Source organism: Polypterus senegalus, chromosome 18, assembly GCF_016835505.1.
Source record: "Polypterus senegalus isolate Bchr_013 chromosome 18, ASM1683550v1, whole genome shotgun sequence".
In the NCBI taxonomy this organism is placed as follows: Eukaryota; Metazoa; Chordata; class Cladistia; order Polypteriformes; family Polypteridae; genus Polypterus; species Polypterus senegalus.
In genome coordinates, this window is record NC_053171.1 from 89,815,282 (window position 1) to 89,831,160 (window position 15,879).

The 15,879-nt window shown below is 37.9% G+C and overlaps 1 protein-coding gene across 16 annotated transcripts in view; it reads right to left on the bottom strand.

The window, feature by feature from the left end:
• The window catches only part of nrxn3a (neurexin 3a), a 1,597,612-nt gene that overhangs the window by 907,927 nt on the left and 673,806 nt on the right, over positions 1-15,879 (bottom strand). For 9 of the 16 annotated variants that reach the window (XR_005631328.1, XR_005631329.1, XM_039741967.1 and 6 more), the window contains one exon: positions 9,325-9,444. Coding sequence is in view for 13 of the 16 variants with exons in the window: in XM_039741967.1 (XP_039597901.1) it covers positions 9,325-9,444 (120 nt within the window). In the remaining 3 variants the exon portion in view is untranslated. Of the gene's footprint in view, positions 1-9,324; positions 9,445-12,678; positions 12,706-15,879 lie in introns of all 16 variants that reach the window. The other 7 variants (XR_005631327.1, XM_039741969.1, XM_039741968.1 and 4 more) reach the window with 1 other exon arrangement.

Here is a 15,879-nt window from a genome sequence, read left to right on the forward strand (position 1 = left end):
AAATACCTTCAACCACAATCCAGACTCTCATTGGAACCTACAGGAAGTGTTTAGAGGCTGTAATTTCTGCAAAAGGCGGATCTACTAAATATTGATTTCATTTCTTTTTTGTGGTGCCCAAATTTATGCACCTGCCTGATTTTGTTTGAACAATTATTGCACACTTTCTGTAAATCCAATAAACTTCATTTCACTTCTCAAATATCACTGTGTGTGTCTCCTATATGAAATATTTAACTGACATTTTTTATCTTAACAACCAACGATTTATACAGGAAAATAATGACTATTAACAAGGTTGCCCAAACTTTTGCATCCCACTGTAATCCTTTAACAAGCTTTTAGGATCAGAAAAGTGGACAGAAAAGGAGTAAACAGGAGCTCCACAGCAGTTCATGGATGTTTTGGTATCAGTGATGTTTCATAATGTGACGGTGGATGGCAGAAAGACAACAGATACTCTTTATACTGTCCGATAGTCCTAAGGGGAACACTGTTTCACCCTCAAAATGGTGAGCTTCTGTCTACTGTACTCTAGATTAGAGCTGTGCTGATTTGTGGCAGGGTCGCTGTTTGCTTCACAAACACACACGTATCTAATTCTGACTGATGATGAAATTGCCACCTGTCCATTGCACACATTGCTGTCAAAGGGTGTCTCATTAAAAGTGGTCCTGTTGCTGGTCAGAGGTCCAAATGGTGGTGTGGCGTTTTGCTTGCAGATTGTGTAATCAAGAATGATGTGATTTGTCTGCATATAACACACATTCTCCATAGCTAATTTATTTTACAGTACCAGAGCAAGATGTCAGTGTTCAGTCAACAATGGAGCAATAGTCCTCCTAATTACCTCATGATATGTGACACTCAGATCAACGCAGAGCTGTGGGACTCTATTAATGGAATCCATCAGAAAAAAATAAAAAAAAAACAGGCTGCCCTAATTATTTATATTTCCAGTCCTGTACCAGATGAGTCTAAGATAGCCTTTGGGTACTGATTAGCAAAACAGCAGAAGTTTATTTCACATACAGCTTCACTAAATTGCTTCTAAAATTCATTTCACAAACAATTTTGCAATTGCGAAAAGCAGAAATCACTAAAATTAGATTTCACTGTTTATTTTTTGCAGTGGGTGGCACGGTGGTGCAGTGGGTAGCGCTGCTGCCTCGCAGTTAGGAGACCCAGGTTCGCTTCCCAGGTCCTCCCTGCGTGGAGTTGGCATGTTCTTCCCGTGTCTGCGTGGGTTTTCTACCCACAGTCCAAAGACATGCAGGTTAGGTGCATTGGCGATTTTAAAATGTCCCTAGTGTGTGCTTGGTGTCTGTGTGCATGCCCTGCGGTGGGCTGACGCCCTGCCCAGGGTTTGTTTCCTGCCTTGTGCCCTGTGTTGGCTGGGATTGGCTCCAGCAGACCCCCGTGACCCTGTTGTTAGGATGTAGCGGGTTGAATACTGGATGGATGGATGTTTTTTTTGTGGTGGAAAGCAAGGAATATTGCTCCCCAACGAGTTAGTCTTCAGTCAAAACTGCTGTCTTTTTCCTCAGCAGTTATACATTGTCATCTTGATACTCCATGGCTCCTTTCATTCAGCTCCTCTCTCACTCATCTGTCTTGTACACTGCCTTCCTCTACATTCACACCACTGGTCATGCCTCACACTGCTTAAAAGGGGTCAGAGTACTAACACTGTCCATATTCACTTTACCCCTCTCTGTCAGCCGATCCAAGCTAGGATCCTTCTGGAGGCTCATGGTGACCAAATACCCAGCTCAGGCCAATGGATTTTAGGAGAAGATGGAGAAAAAAGTTGCAGATGAGATGAAAAGATAAGTGTCAATGGCACAAATTTCAGTTGTGAAAAAACACAGTTTGTCTCATATTTGTTTTGCTGCAAGTTCAATTTTGCACGAATCATTTCACTTATCTGCGGTGGGCTGGCGCCCTGCCCGGGGTTTGTTTCCTGCCTTGTGCCCTGTCTTGGCTCCAGCTGACCCCCGTGACCCTGTAGTTAGGATATAGTGGGTTGGATAATGGATGGATGGACGCATTTCACTTATTCCTAGTTCCAGGTCACAGAAACTCTGTAATATAATAAACAGCCTCAGAAGCCGAAATCAATTCAACATAATGTTAATTAATTATTCATTTGTTTTCTAAAACCAGTTCTTCCGTTACAGGATTGTGTGGTGGAAATAGCTTATCCAAGGTAGAATTAGGAAGCAGACAGGGCACTCGTCGGACACCAATTAGCCTAACATAGAGGAATTTGAAAAGTAGGAGATAATGAACTATGTAGAAACATCTATTTGAACCCCTAATCGTCTGGAACAGAGGACCAGCAGCCATAACCATTGCAATATTTTTCAGTGATCCTAAAAAATTTTTGAACATTAATTATAAAAGGTTTAACAGATAAGTTAAAGGCTTCTTCTGATGACAAAGACGGCATGAACTGTCTCACAGCCATAGTCTATCATAGTGCATTAAAATGATCGTATTCAGTATACACAATATTACCAATTTACTACTAAGTAAGGACTATACCTCTGCCCATGGTCTACAAATCATAATTGCATGAAAACTGTGTGTTTCCCGGTACAATTAGGCCCTATCAACAATTCTGTCTTTTATTTGAAAGAGCTGTCATTCAGTCAGCCGCTTTGATTCATTTCAGCATTCTTATTGTGGGGGATCGTATCTCTCCCATTTTAAATGTAGTCCGAATGTCATGCCTTCTCCTCCTGGGTCACACACTGAGAAAGGAGAGGCTGTTAGCGGTAGAGGGAGATAAGAGAACCTTCTCTCCCTGAAATGGTGATCTGATTAGCTTCAGAAGCTCAGACAGCAGGGCATGGGATCCTGTCTCACTGAGAAATCTGATTTCAAAAGCCTCGGCACCCAACCCAGGCTAATAGCCTAGTGCAAAGCAATTTTGATAAGACTCCTTAGATAAAGGAAGAGGTTACCCACCTTCAAAAATGGCTTAGGCATTACTTTTACTTTTCAATGTGCAATGTACCGTAGAATCATACAAGAAAATGCTGGAAAATTCTTTCCGTCCCTCAAGAAAAACAAATAAACAAAGAAATGGAACAAAAAGCATTTGATGAGGTTGCAAAGTTGCAGCTTGTTATCTTTAAAGAGAAAGACCCAGTCGAGAAAATCTCATAGACGACCCTTTATTATCCGTGTGCTGATTCTTTATATTGCTTATTGTAGACAGAGAGAAAGATTAATAAAGTGAATAACATCTTAGTCTACGGGATTGATGATCGTTAACCAGATTAATCCATCCATCCATCCATTATCCAACCCGCTATATCCTAACTAAAGGGTCACGGGGGTCTGCTGGAGCCAACACAGGGCGCAAGGCAGGAAACAAACCCCGGGCAAGGTGCCAACCAACCACAGTAACCAGATTAATTTCTCATCTAAAGTATTTCAGAATCGTGTAATTAAAAGAAAACATGTCATTAGGATTAATTAAGAGGAGGAATCAATTACCTTAGAGATAAGAATTAACTGAAGTGAGCTCATCACTCAGTTAAGAAAATTAATAAATGACTTGCCTAAATGCTCTCTGGTCTTTACAGAAAAGGACAGAGCTAAGAACATATGACTTATGATTCTATTCAAAGCGTTTTATTGGGCAGATGAAACACCACCTAACATTTTATTGGCTACTGGACCTTTAAAAAAATAATCTTTGTCACTTTACAACAGAGGTGGCACAACAATGCCTTCCAGTTTCAAGGATCCATGTTTAATTTGTGATGAATTTGCATGTTCTTTCTGTATCTTCACAAGTGCTCCTCTGTGTATTCTTCTATGTAAGGTGCACACACTTGACTCTAATTGTTTCATTTTTTTACTCACTCATCCTGGTGAGGGTCATAGTGGTTATAGAAAAGCTGGATGGACCTGGCTATCATAACTCAAACAAAAGTCTCTGTTTATTTCTGGAAAAATACCAGGTGCTTTCTGGGAAACAGGGTGCATGCAGTCTGTCTTGGCTCATTTGTCATCGCTCTGTTCCTGGTGTACCACCTGTGGAAAGCATCCTGCTCACTCTCTCACTACATGCTCAAACTATATCAAACGGGAAATTAAGAATGAGAGAAGTAATGGCTGTTCTTTGAGATCTTTTCATATTCTTGAATTCTTCAACCTAGTACAGACAGAGACCTTAACCATCTCAAGAGAGAAACTGCTTGTACTCATAATCTCCTCCTTGCATGCGATGCAATTAAAGGAATGGATGACTGCTTGGGTGTGAATGGAAGTGAGTTATAAGGAAAAATTAAAGGAGCTGAGCCTTTTCAGTTTAAGCAACGGGACATTAAAGTGTGACATGACTGAAGTGTGCAATATTATGAAGGGAATTAGTACAGTGGACAAAGTTATTACTTTAAAATGAATTCATCAAGAACATGGGGACACAGTTGGAAACTTATTAAGGGTAAATTTTGCAAAAACATTAGGAGGTTTTTCTTCACAACAGAGAAACATAGACACTGTATACATTTTCAAGTATTGTGGTAGACAGTGGGACTTTAGGGACTTTCAAAAGTTGACTTGATGTTATTTTAGAAGAATTAAGTACACCGATCTGGCAAGCTTTGTTGGACTGACTAGCCTGTTCTCATCTAGATTGCTTTAATATTATAATGTGCAAAAAAGACAGATAATGAGAAAACTGGGTTCCGCTGTGGGAGAGACTGAAAAGCAGTGCTAAAAACACTGCACAGCAAACTTGAACACTGTTGGGTGTTTCTTATAGATTTTTGGGTGCTGATCACAAATATCACATCAAAATGTACCCATTATGTACCGTTTCAGTTTTGTCATGATTTTTTTTCTTATATTTGTATCCAAACACAATGGTTTGTGCAGCCTGGGCATGTCTAGGCAGTGAATCAGGCCAGGTTGGAAGCTGTTCGATGGAAGTTGACATCCTGGGCCGGTCTGAACGAGCTTGACGCTGTCTCAGCATGCTATAAATGTGGCTTGCATACATCGATCCTGCTCATCTGGTTTATATAGATAGTCAGTATGGTATCAGTATAGTAAAGTATAGCATCTGTAGCAATATAACAGTAAGTAAGTTTGCTATAGACGCTTTGGTGTCGGGCGATATGTCTCGTCAATGCCGTAACGGCCACAATACATTTTGCTATATCTGTGATGAATATACACTTGCGCCTCAGAGACGTTGGATGACTGTTCTTGTGAAGAAAGCTTATCATCTGTATTTCGGCTGCAAAATTGGTGATCAAGACAAGGAACGGCGCCTCACATTTGCTGTGATATATGTGCGGTCAGTCTGAGAGCCTGGCTCAGAGGCACTCGAAAGACGATGCCGTTTGCTGTTCCAATGATATGGCGAGAACAGAAAGACCATGTGACGGACTGTTACTTCTGTTTGACTAATGTGTCTGGTTTCTCTGCCAAAAACAAGAAGTCAATTGAATATCCTAATCTGTCTTCAGCAATGAGACCCGTGCCACATGACGACACTCTTCCATCTCCGAAACCACCAGAGGATTGGACCTTAGACGAACCAGATGAAGAAACTGCAATGCAGGGTAGTAACAGTGACATTGACGTGGATTTTGAACCGTGCTTATCAGGTGATCCACATCTGATAACACAGCCCAAATTGAATGATTTGGTCGGAGATTTGGGTCTGTCAAAAGTAAAAGCCGAGCTGTTGGGTTCGAGACTGCAGGAATGGTGTTTGCTGTCACCAGGTACGAACATTTCTGTTTCAAGGCCGACATCTTGATATAACCAAATTTTTTGCACAAATTGACAGTCTCTGTTTCTGTTGTGACATTGAAGGATTGTTCTCGGCCTTGGGTTGTGATCACAAACCAGAAGAGCGGCGTCTCTTCATTAATTCATCAATGTTAAGCCTGAAAGCTGTTCTGCTACAAAATGGCAACGTTTATCCTTCAGTACCTGTTGGCTATGCAGCACACATGAAAGAAATGTATGAGAATATGGGCCTGTTGTTGAAGCACGTCCAGTATAGCAGGTACAACTGGAATATCTGTGGAGATCTTAAAGTCATTGATCTGTTACTAGGACTGCAGCTCGGCTATACAAAGTACTGTTGTTGCACCTGTGAATGGGACAGCCGTGCCAAAGTGCTGCACTATTCTCAACAGAACTGGAAACTCCATAAAAAGTTAGTTCCAGGACAGAAAAATGTGGCACATGAATCACCTGTCGACCCAGCAAAGATGTTTTTGCCATCTCTTCACATAAAACTGGGACTCATGAAGAATTTTGTGAAGGCATTTAACAAGGGAGGCAAAGGTTTTCGTTATTTAAGAAAAATGTTCCCAAGAATAACTGACAACAAGATCAAAGAGGGCATTTTTATTGGCCCCCAGATCAGACATATTATGAGTGACAAGCAGTTTGAAGGTCTGTTAGTTGGGCCTGAAAAAATTGCCTGGAAAGCCTTCAAAGACGTTGTTGACAATATTTTGGGCAATTACAGAGCCCCAAACTCCATTCAGCTGGGAGACAAACTTCTCAAAGCATACAAGACAATGAAGTGCAACATGTCACTCAAGATTCATTTCCTCCACTCACACTTGGACTTCTTCCCTGCAAATCTCGGTGCTGTCAGTGACAAACACGGTAACAGGTTTCACCAGGACATTGCTACGATGGAGAGATGATACCAGGGGAACTGGAATCCATCAATGCTTGCTGACTACTGTTGGGCACTGCAATATGAGGCATCACACATTGAATACAAAAGAAAATCAGGAGCAAAACACTTTTAATTCTGTTCAATTTAATAGCTTGTGCGAAACATAAATGTAGACTAAATAAGTCATTGTCAGTAAACATAGAAATATCTATTGCTCAGAGTTCCTACATGATGCATTAAAACCAAAACTATATTTCTGCATACCCAGTAGGTACCTGTCACAATCGGCAAAAACATTTCAGGAAGCAAGACACTTCAAAAAAACTGTTGTGCAGTGAAATTGGCAAAAGAGCTTGGTGGACTATTGTTCACTTAGTCATCAAGTAGAAAAACTTGACAAATAATTGTGAAGAACTTTAATAGATGTTAATTAAACTCAGAACAACAGATTAACTTTAATGAAACCTGCTGGCTACGGGCATCAGTTTGGAACTCATGGTCGCCAGGACCTTTATTTTATCTTATAGGAGAAGGTCCACACGGGTTGTTTGACAGAATATGTCAAAGCGTAAAGCACTTTTTACTTTGTACTGTACTTTTTTTTACTCATACATGCAGCTGCCTGTGTATACATTTTTTTAAAATAGTTGTATTCCTCTTAATCCAGATGAATGCCTTCCACAATTAGTGTCTCTCTGCAACTTCAGAATGAGATTACCTGACAAGCCACTAAATTTCAGCAGTTACTCTGCATGAGATATGGCTAACTGTTTGTTCTCCTCAAAATAAACTGTTGTTTTTCTATACCCTCTAAGAAGCTGTGCAGCTGCCAACTTTCAAATGAAAAGCAATTCTGGAAAAGCGTTCAAAGCCTGCTGTGTATAAGTAGGTGGCCAATCAATTAGGCCAATTTCAGCAAAAAAAATCACAAGTAAAAACTGAAATAATTATCTGAAAGAAAACCCAGAGCAGCGGCAGCAGCAATATAGATTCGCAGTTGTGTGTTGCTCTTTAACTTCCGACAAAACCACCTCAGAAATGTTCTCTTTACATGAGAGAAGCAGTAAAAATGGATATACAAGCAACTTGGAAATAATGAAGGAAATCTACAATACCACAGAACATTTTCAAAACTCAGTACTAAATAAATGAGTAATGCAGCAAACGCCAACTACTACAAAAATCTGAACCACATGCATTGAAACAACACAGGAATAAGTCGATAAAATTGCATTTGTAAAATCAGATGAGCCAATTGAATCAAGCAGATACAGAAAGCCATAGACAAATATTAATTATTAACCACACACAATGATAATACTGTTCCTCTTAAAGGTAGAATCCTTTCCACTTTAATTCTAGAAACACATGCTTAAATATTCATAATAATAAGATGAAGTGTTCAAAATGGTATTCCATCATTTCAACAAAATTAAACAATTAACACAAAACAGTAGAAAGGATTGTCACTTACCTCCTGACGACACAAGGCAGCAGATTAAGAAGATGCTGAATGTTCTTGATGTGCCGGAACTTACCTGCCATTACCCTCCTATACTATTTTAAGTTTTACTCACACAACAAAGCATGAAAATGCTCCATTGACAATGCAAACCATTGTGACAGTACTGGTGTAATTGTACTAATTAAAAGCACAGAAAAAGAAAACATTGAAATGCAAATTTCTGTATTCAATTACCCATGAAAATCAAACCTTAAACCTTCTTTTCCCTTCTCTTCTATGTGTGGTCAGAAACAATCTTCCTGAATGAGTCTGGAAAGCAAGCCATATTATTGATAATGTGCTGTGATGTGATGTGCAGTTAGCCTTAACCTACCAGTAATGCTTTTGATGAACAATTACTGTACATAGAAGCGTAACAGATTCTGTTACCTTCAGTTAAGAATTGTACTTTTTTCGATGTTTTCTTTTTCCCAATATTTATTTCCGACATATCTTTTAAGTTCCCTACATTTCAAATGTATATCTTGTGCATTACACATCTAATTGCTCAAATTATCAAAACAAAATTTTGAAATGTAGCAAGCAGTTTTCATACCTTACACTATAAAAATGCATTTGAGAGCTTTGAAAGGGATGAGGTGATGGAAGTCATTACAGTTACAAAGCTAAGAATTTTAATGAGTTGTTAGACAGCTTTAGGATCTACGTGAGCATGGCTGGGAGAACATCCAGGAGGTAGGGAGCTAATTGTGTTTTTCCCTGGGTTATAGTCTATGTTATGGCAATGACACAATAAAACAACATCTGAATAAACATATATTAATTTGCATATGAGATTTATGTATGTGTGTTTTTGTATATACTGTATGTTAGCCTGGAATATTTAACATAGATTTCTCATTTATTACACACCATAACTGCAATGGCATTTAAATCTTACCTCCATTTTATTGTACTGGCCAGTGCACAAGTTAGCTTTATTCACAAGAAAACTTATTTCACTCTTATTCACAATGATGCTTCATATAAATAGAAAGACAATTTAAAGATACAGAATTTTATAATTTGAAGATGGTCTACAGTAAACAGTTCAGGTGGAAGAAATTCCAAAGTTTACTTTATACAGTTCATAATGTATTTTTGTAACAAAAATGTGAGGTGCAATCACAAAACAAGAAGGGTTACTCACGGTCATTGCACTGATTTCCAGAGTAAGAAGTCATAGAGCAATCGCACGTGAAGTTCTCCCACTGCTGGATGCAGATGCCACTGTTGGCACAGGAATCCTCCTGACATGTTGTACTGGGACCTGCGAAGGACAGGGACAGACATATAAATTAGATAGCAAATGGAGGATCTTGGCACTCAACATGCACAAAAACACACTACCCTTCATGCACTAAAGAGTTTCAAAAGGGCATTCCCTCCTAGCAGGATTAGAGTTGCTGCAACCTCCGCATACTGTCCTGTTTGATGTATTAGAGTTTATCTGATCAAAACTGCTTAATATGAGATGTGTTCAATATGCATTTAGTCGATTAAATTATACAATGTTGTTAAATAACACAAAAATATATGTTAATAGTTGCAGTTTCACAATCTCAGACACACTGCTATGATTCTGTTAGTATCCACTTTAAAGTGTTCATAATTAAATGTTGTAATGATTTCAATATCTTTAATATGTTTAGTTTTTGTGTTTTGATTGGTGTGTACACCTTAACAATAAAAACAGTCTACAATAGGTAAAGATGAGTGATTTAAATCTGTCAATTTTACCCTCTTGCAATATAGATTACTCTTCTGAAGAGGTCCCCATATGCAGAGGGATGCACAGTATATGCTGGAAGTTCCCAACTTCCCTGATTTATTAGGATATGTCTAAGAGGGAATGCGAGTCAGTGTAAAAACAGTTTAGTGAAGCACACCTTCTTCATCCGATAATCAGGTGAAAACCAAGAGAACTGCAAGTTAAACACACTGAAGTGCAATGCTTTTAAGGAAAACATTGGGGGGAAAACATTCAAAACAAAATTTAAGAAAAGTGAAAAAGAAATTAGGCTGGGGTGGAAAGGCTTAAAGTGCATTTATTGTGTAATGCATTGTGAAGTACAGAACAGAAATCACTTGATACCTGTAAAAGCATACGGTTCACTTCCTGAAATGTTTTTAAAATGTGCTGCTTCTTCATAAACACTCCCCCAGCAAACTGCGGCCCCTTCCACCCTCACTCCCCATGCCACATGCAAACCAAATAAAGTACGTATTTATAGAAGGCTTTGTTGTTTGTTATGGATTTTTACCTTATGGATTATATCTTATCTATTTGCCTCTTATACACTATCTATCTATCTATCTATCTATCTATCTATCTATCTATCTATCTATCTATCTATCTATCTATCTATCTATCTATCTATCTATCTATCTATTATATAGTGCCTTTCACATCTATCTATCTATCTATCTATCTAGTACTTAGAGACGTACACTGTATCCATCTTCATCATTTTTCTATCTTTTTGGAGAGGCTAACATGGAAATTTCCATCCATCCATTTTCCAACCCGCTGAATCCGAACACAGGGTCACGGGGGTCCGCCGGAGCCATTCCCAGCCAACACAGGGCACAAGGCAGGAACCAATCCCGGGCAGGGTGCCAACCCACTGCAGAACACAAACAAACACACCCACACACCAAGCACACACTAGGGCCAATTTAGAATCGCCAATCCACCTAACCTGCATGTCTTTGGACTGAGGGAGGTAACCGGATCGCCCGGAGGAAACCCACGCAGACACTGGGAGAACATGCAAACTCGATGGAGTTTGGAAGCGAACCCAGGCCTCCTAACTGCGAGGCAGCAGTGCTACCACTGTGCCACCGTGCAGCCCAACATGGACATTTCAAAACAGGGATTTGCCAGGGTATTTAAAATGTAAAATTAAAGATAACCATTGCAACTCAACATATCATTCTCAAACCTGCTAAATCCAATTAGGGGTTGTAGAAGTCAGCATCTTTCACAAGGCAGAAGTCCACTATGAATGAAGCATCAGCCCAGCTTTTTGTGGGAACACCCCAACCCCATAAAACACACACACACACACTCTCCCTATAAATGGAGGTCAATTTAGATTTGACAATCAATCTAATATAGAACCCTGAGCTTCAAGAGTGCTAGAGTAGCTGGTGAGAAACCCACTCTAAAAGTCAACTCCAAACAAGTGACTGGCTTAGGATTCACACCAATGATACTGGATCCATGATGAAACAAGATAACATAATGCAAATAATAATAATAATAATAATAATACGTATTTGAACACTGGATCCAACCCAGTATTTATGTAAGTCATTCAAAATCTCCAATCTGAAATTTGAATATCCCCATGAATGGTATTCTCTTAATATGAATTTCCCCTTGGGTTTGATAAAGTATCTATCTATCTATCTATCTATCTATCTATCTATCTATCTATCTATCTATCTATCTATCTATCTATCTAGCTAGCTAGCTAGCTAGCTAGCTAGCTAGCTATCTAGCTATCTAATGCTTGTCATTTTAGATAGATCTAAATACAATCAAACAGTCACCAACTTAATTCACTATTTGTTAAAAATATGAAAATTATGTAATACAATGCATTTTCTTTCTTTCTTTCTTTCTTTCTTTCTTTCTTTCTTTCTTTCTTTCTTTCTTTCTTTCTTTCAAACACATTTTTCCTGCCATATATTATGCAATGATTAACCAATATTTGTGTATGAGACATATAGATTAATTATGTAAATATCTATAAATCAAATAAATGTATTTCATCTTGATATCAGACGTAGACTAAGGGGTTTCATTCACTCATTCATCCATTTCCCAATCCTGCTAAATCCAGGTTGGAGTCAATGGAGGACTACATGCCACTCAACTCAACTGCCTCAACTGCATGTACAATAATAATGATCTACACACTAATTTTTATTAAACAAATGTCTGAAGGTAAAATATCCACAACAATTGAATATACGTTGGGCTGAATGAGCACACTCATGTTCATGTTTAACTCTGAAGGCGAGTAAGCTCACCATAATTTGAATAAGTTTGTTAGACTGACTGAAGAGAAGAAAACGTCTTGTCAAATCTTTTTCACACAACAACTGGAAGAAGACAATGGCACCACAACATAATCACCTACCTTTCAGAAAGTACAGTGAATTTGTTATCTATACAATATTACAAGAATTTACAAATGTGAAATTATATACAACACACAGGACACAGAAGCACAAAGATATGAACCTCACACCACATTGTTAGCAGGGTAATAAACAAATCAATAAATAGATATTAAAAAAATAACAAGAAAATACACTTACTAATTATTATATGCTTACCTTCTTTGGCAATTAAATGTGATGAAAACATTATATATTATGTCCAACATAATTTCAGGAAGTGAACCATTTCTTATAATCATTAACAAAAATGACACCACACATTACACAGAGCAGCTTTTAGCCATATTCAGAATGGAATTGAACCTTCTACCTTGTAGATCTGCTTTGGTGAACTCAACTTTGTTAGCAAAAGAACAGAAAAGCGAAAACAATAAAAGAGGTTAGTAGGCGGTTAATGATGTTGGTTAATAAAGCTCTGCTTTATTATCTATGTAGGCCTTGAAATCGCCTCATTTCTAGTCAGTACAGCAGCCATACGTAAAAAAAATACAATGACAAGAAACACAAAATATTAGATTATTTAAGCAGAGAAAGTTCAGTCTAACAGCTGGAAAGCCATTCACAAATTTGTGTTTGAGAAATGCATTATGCTATTTGAAAAAGGTAACTTCTTTGCATAATACAGTATAGATAAGCATAATATTAGAAGGAGTGATTAGCTTAACAACACAGTCCTCCCAATGTAGATAATTCCAAAAAAATATTACAACACATTTATACAGAAGATAATTAATATAATACCATAAAGGATCAAGGGTCTATGCACACACACAAATGATCTGTTTGTTTATAATTATACATGTTTTCTCTATCTATCTATCTATCTATCTATCTATCTATCTATCTATCTATCTATCTATCTATCTATCTATCTATAATATAGTGCCTTTCACATCTATCTATCTATCTATCTATCTATCTATCTATCTATCTATCTATCTATTAAAACCACTTGCCATAAGCAGAAGACCTTTTAAGTCCTGTAAGTGACGTGTTGTTGCGACTTGTTTTTCTAGCACATCCCACAAATGCTGAATTAGATTGAGATGTGGGGAATTTCGAGGACAAGTCATTTCTGATGCTCACTTGCTCACTGTAGGTGCTCTTTCGGCATAGGCGCTCTCACTAGTTTACAGCTGTGCAGCCCCATTTGCAGCCTGGTGCAATGCACTGTGTGTTCTGACACTTTTCTCTCATGAACAGCATTACGTTTATTGACACTTTGTGCTGCAGTGGCTTTTCTGTGGGATCGGACCAGATGGTCTATCCTTTGCTCCCCACATGCACCAATGAGCCTTGGGCACCCATGATCATGCTGCCAGTTAACTAGTCGACTTTCATTTGACCACTTTTGGTAGTTACTAACCACTGCTTACCAGAAGTATCCTATAAGACCTGCAGTTTTAGAGATCCTATCACCCAGTCAGGTTGCCATCACAATTTGGCTCTTGTCAAAGTTGCTCATAACCTTCCACTTGCCAATTTTTCATTCCCTTTAAGATCTGTCTGTTCACTTGCTGCCTAAAATATCCAGTCCCTTGACAGTTGCCATTGTAATGAGATAATCAATGTATTCACTTTACCTGTCAGTGGCTGTAATGTTGTTGCTGATCTAAATATATTGAATATATGTTAATACACATATAGTATACATATACTGTACAATATATGTACTGCGCTGCGTAGGTCTTGCAAATTCCTACTTCATGCCAAGACTGTGCTCCACAGGGGTTGGCATCATATGATCAATGTCTTCAATGTCTTGAAGGTTTGCTGTTTCCTACTGTTTTATTCAGTTTTTTATTTACATTAATTATGATTTTCATTTTATTGTGTAGTGTTAGGGCAGAAGTATAGATGTTACTGAAGTGAAGGCAAGCACTGGGATTAAGTACAAGATAGAAGGAGATTCTCAACATCCCAACCTAAGTGGTGGCATTTATATAAGAATGAACCTGAACAGCTGTGCTTTTCCAGGGTCATAAGATGCAGGAAGGTGAGAAGCAATAGTCATTGTCATGAGTGGAAAATATTGAATGAAGGCTGATGCAGTAAGTTCAAAATGTGGGCAGGGAAAAGATGTTAAAACAGAGAAACTCAACATCAAGTACACTTGTTTGATGGATCTCCTTTAATGAGATACTTCTGAATTTCATAACCTTCTTCTAAGTGTGAAGTAAAATCCTATCTATCTCATATCAGCCACTCTTATTCCAATTACTGAGACTTGCATGAGTGGAAGCTTACCCTAGCAGCATCAGGTACAAGGCAGAAATGAACTCTGAAATGCACACACACACACAAACACATTTACACTCCCAAACTGGGCCAGTTTAGAGTGAGCAATCAACCTAACATGAATGTATTTAGGATGTTGGGGAGGATGTTGTTTCAACCCAGGAGCCATTAGGCAGCAGCACTAACAACTACGCCACCATGCAGCCCAAAGTAAAAATTTTATTATTCGGCTCTCTTTTATTTTTGGTCTAAGGTAGTGACAAAGGATGACACTCTTACTGTACACAAATGCATATGCTTTAAGCTTCCACTAAACACCCATGGCCTTGGTAAGGAAAGAAAAACTTAAATGTACAACTATAAACACGTATCTGACACACATTGCACAATAATTCATTTAATAGAATATAAATAGGAAAAAAACAAAGTCTGTTCAGTTACCTTTTATTATGAAAACCCCACTGATATTTAAACATTAGTAACTGAAAAAAGTTGCTTTTAAAAACATCAGTAAGGGTTTAAAATAATGTACTTAGATACTTAACACCAAAAATAGTAAGCATTTCCTAAATATACAGTATTCTTATTTGGTAATTAATATAATTCATGCTTATTTTCTTAATTCTAAATTAGCAAGTCATTTGCAAGTACCATTTGTTTATACAATAAAATTGATAATACAGTTATGCAATGGAAAACACATACAGTACATATAAAAACATGTCTTTTATACAAAATTAATTGATGCTTGAAAGGTGAAGGAAAAGCACAACAAATTTTACATTTCCAAATTATAGCAAAATATTTCAATAGCAATATTCTTTTGCCTTCTGGTTTTGTAGTTCAATGTTTTACACTTACGTCACAGCACACTGTCAATATTCACCTGACTGGCGCCATCCTATTACAATGTATACAAATGTAAAAATGATGTGCTACATTGTTAAGTATTTAACAGACAAAAAAGCAAATACGTTGGTGACAGACAAAATGAAGCTCCACATTCCCCTTGTGTACTTTCTTTGGGAATATTTCTCAACAGAAACTGAATGTATTATAGTGAAGCGAGAGCTTCACTGCATATTCATGCATTAAGTCACTTTACACTCTTTACAGCACAGGTTCGAGTAAAACAGCTTGAGGCTGCCTTTGGATCAACCTTATTTCTTAATCAGAAGATGATACTTCCCTTTAACTGAATTCTCAGCCAAATTGCACATATGGTTTCCTTATTTTTAGATTTACTAAGTAAATCCACACACACTCGATAAAA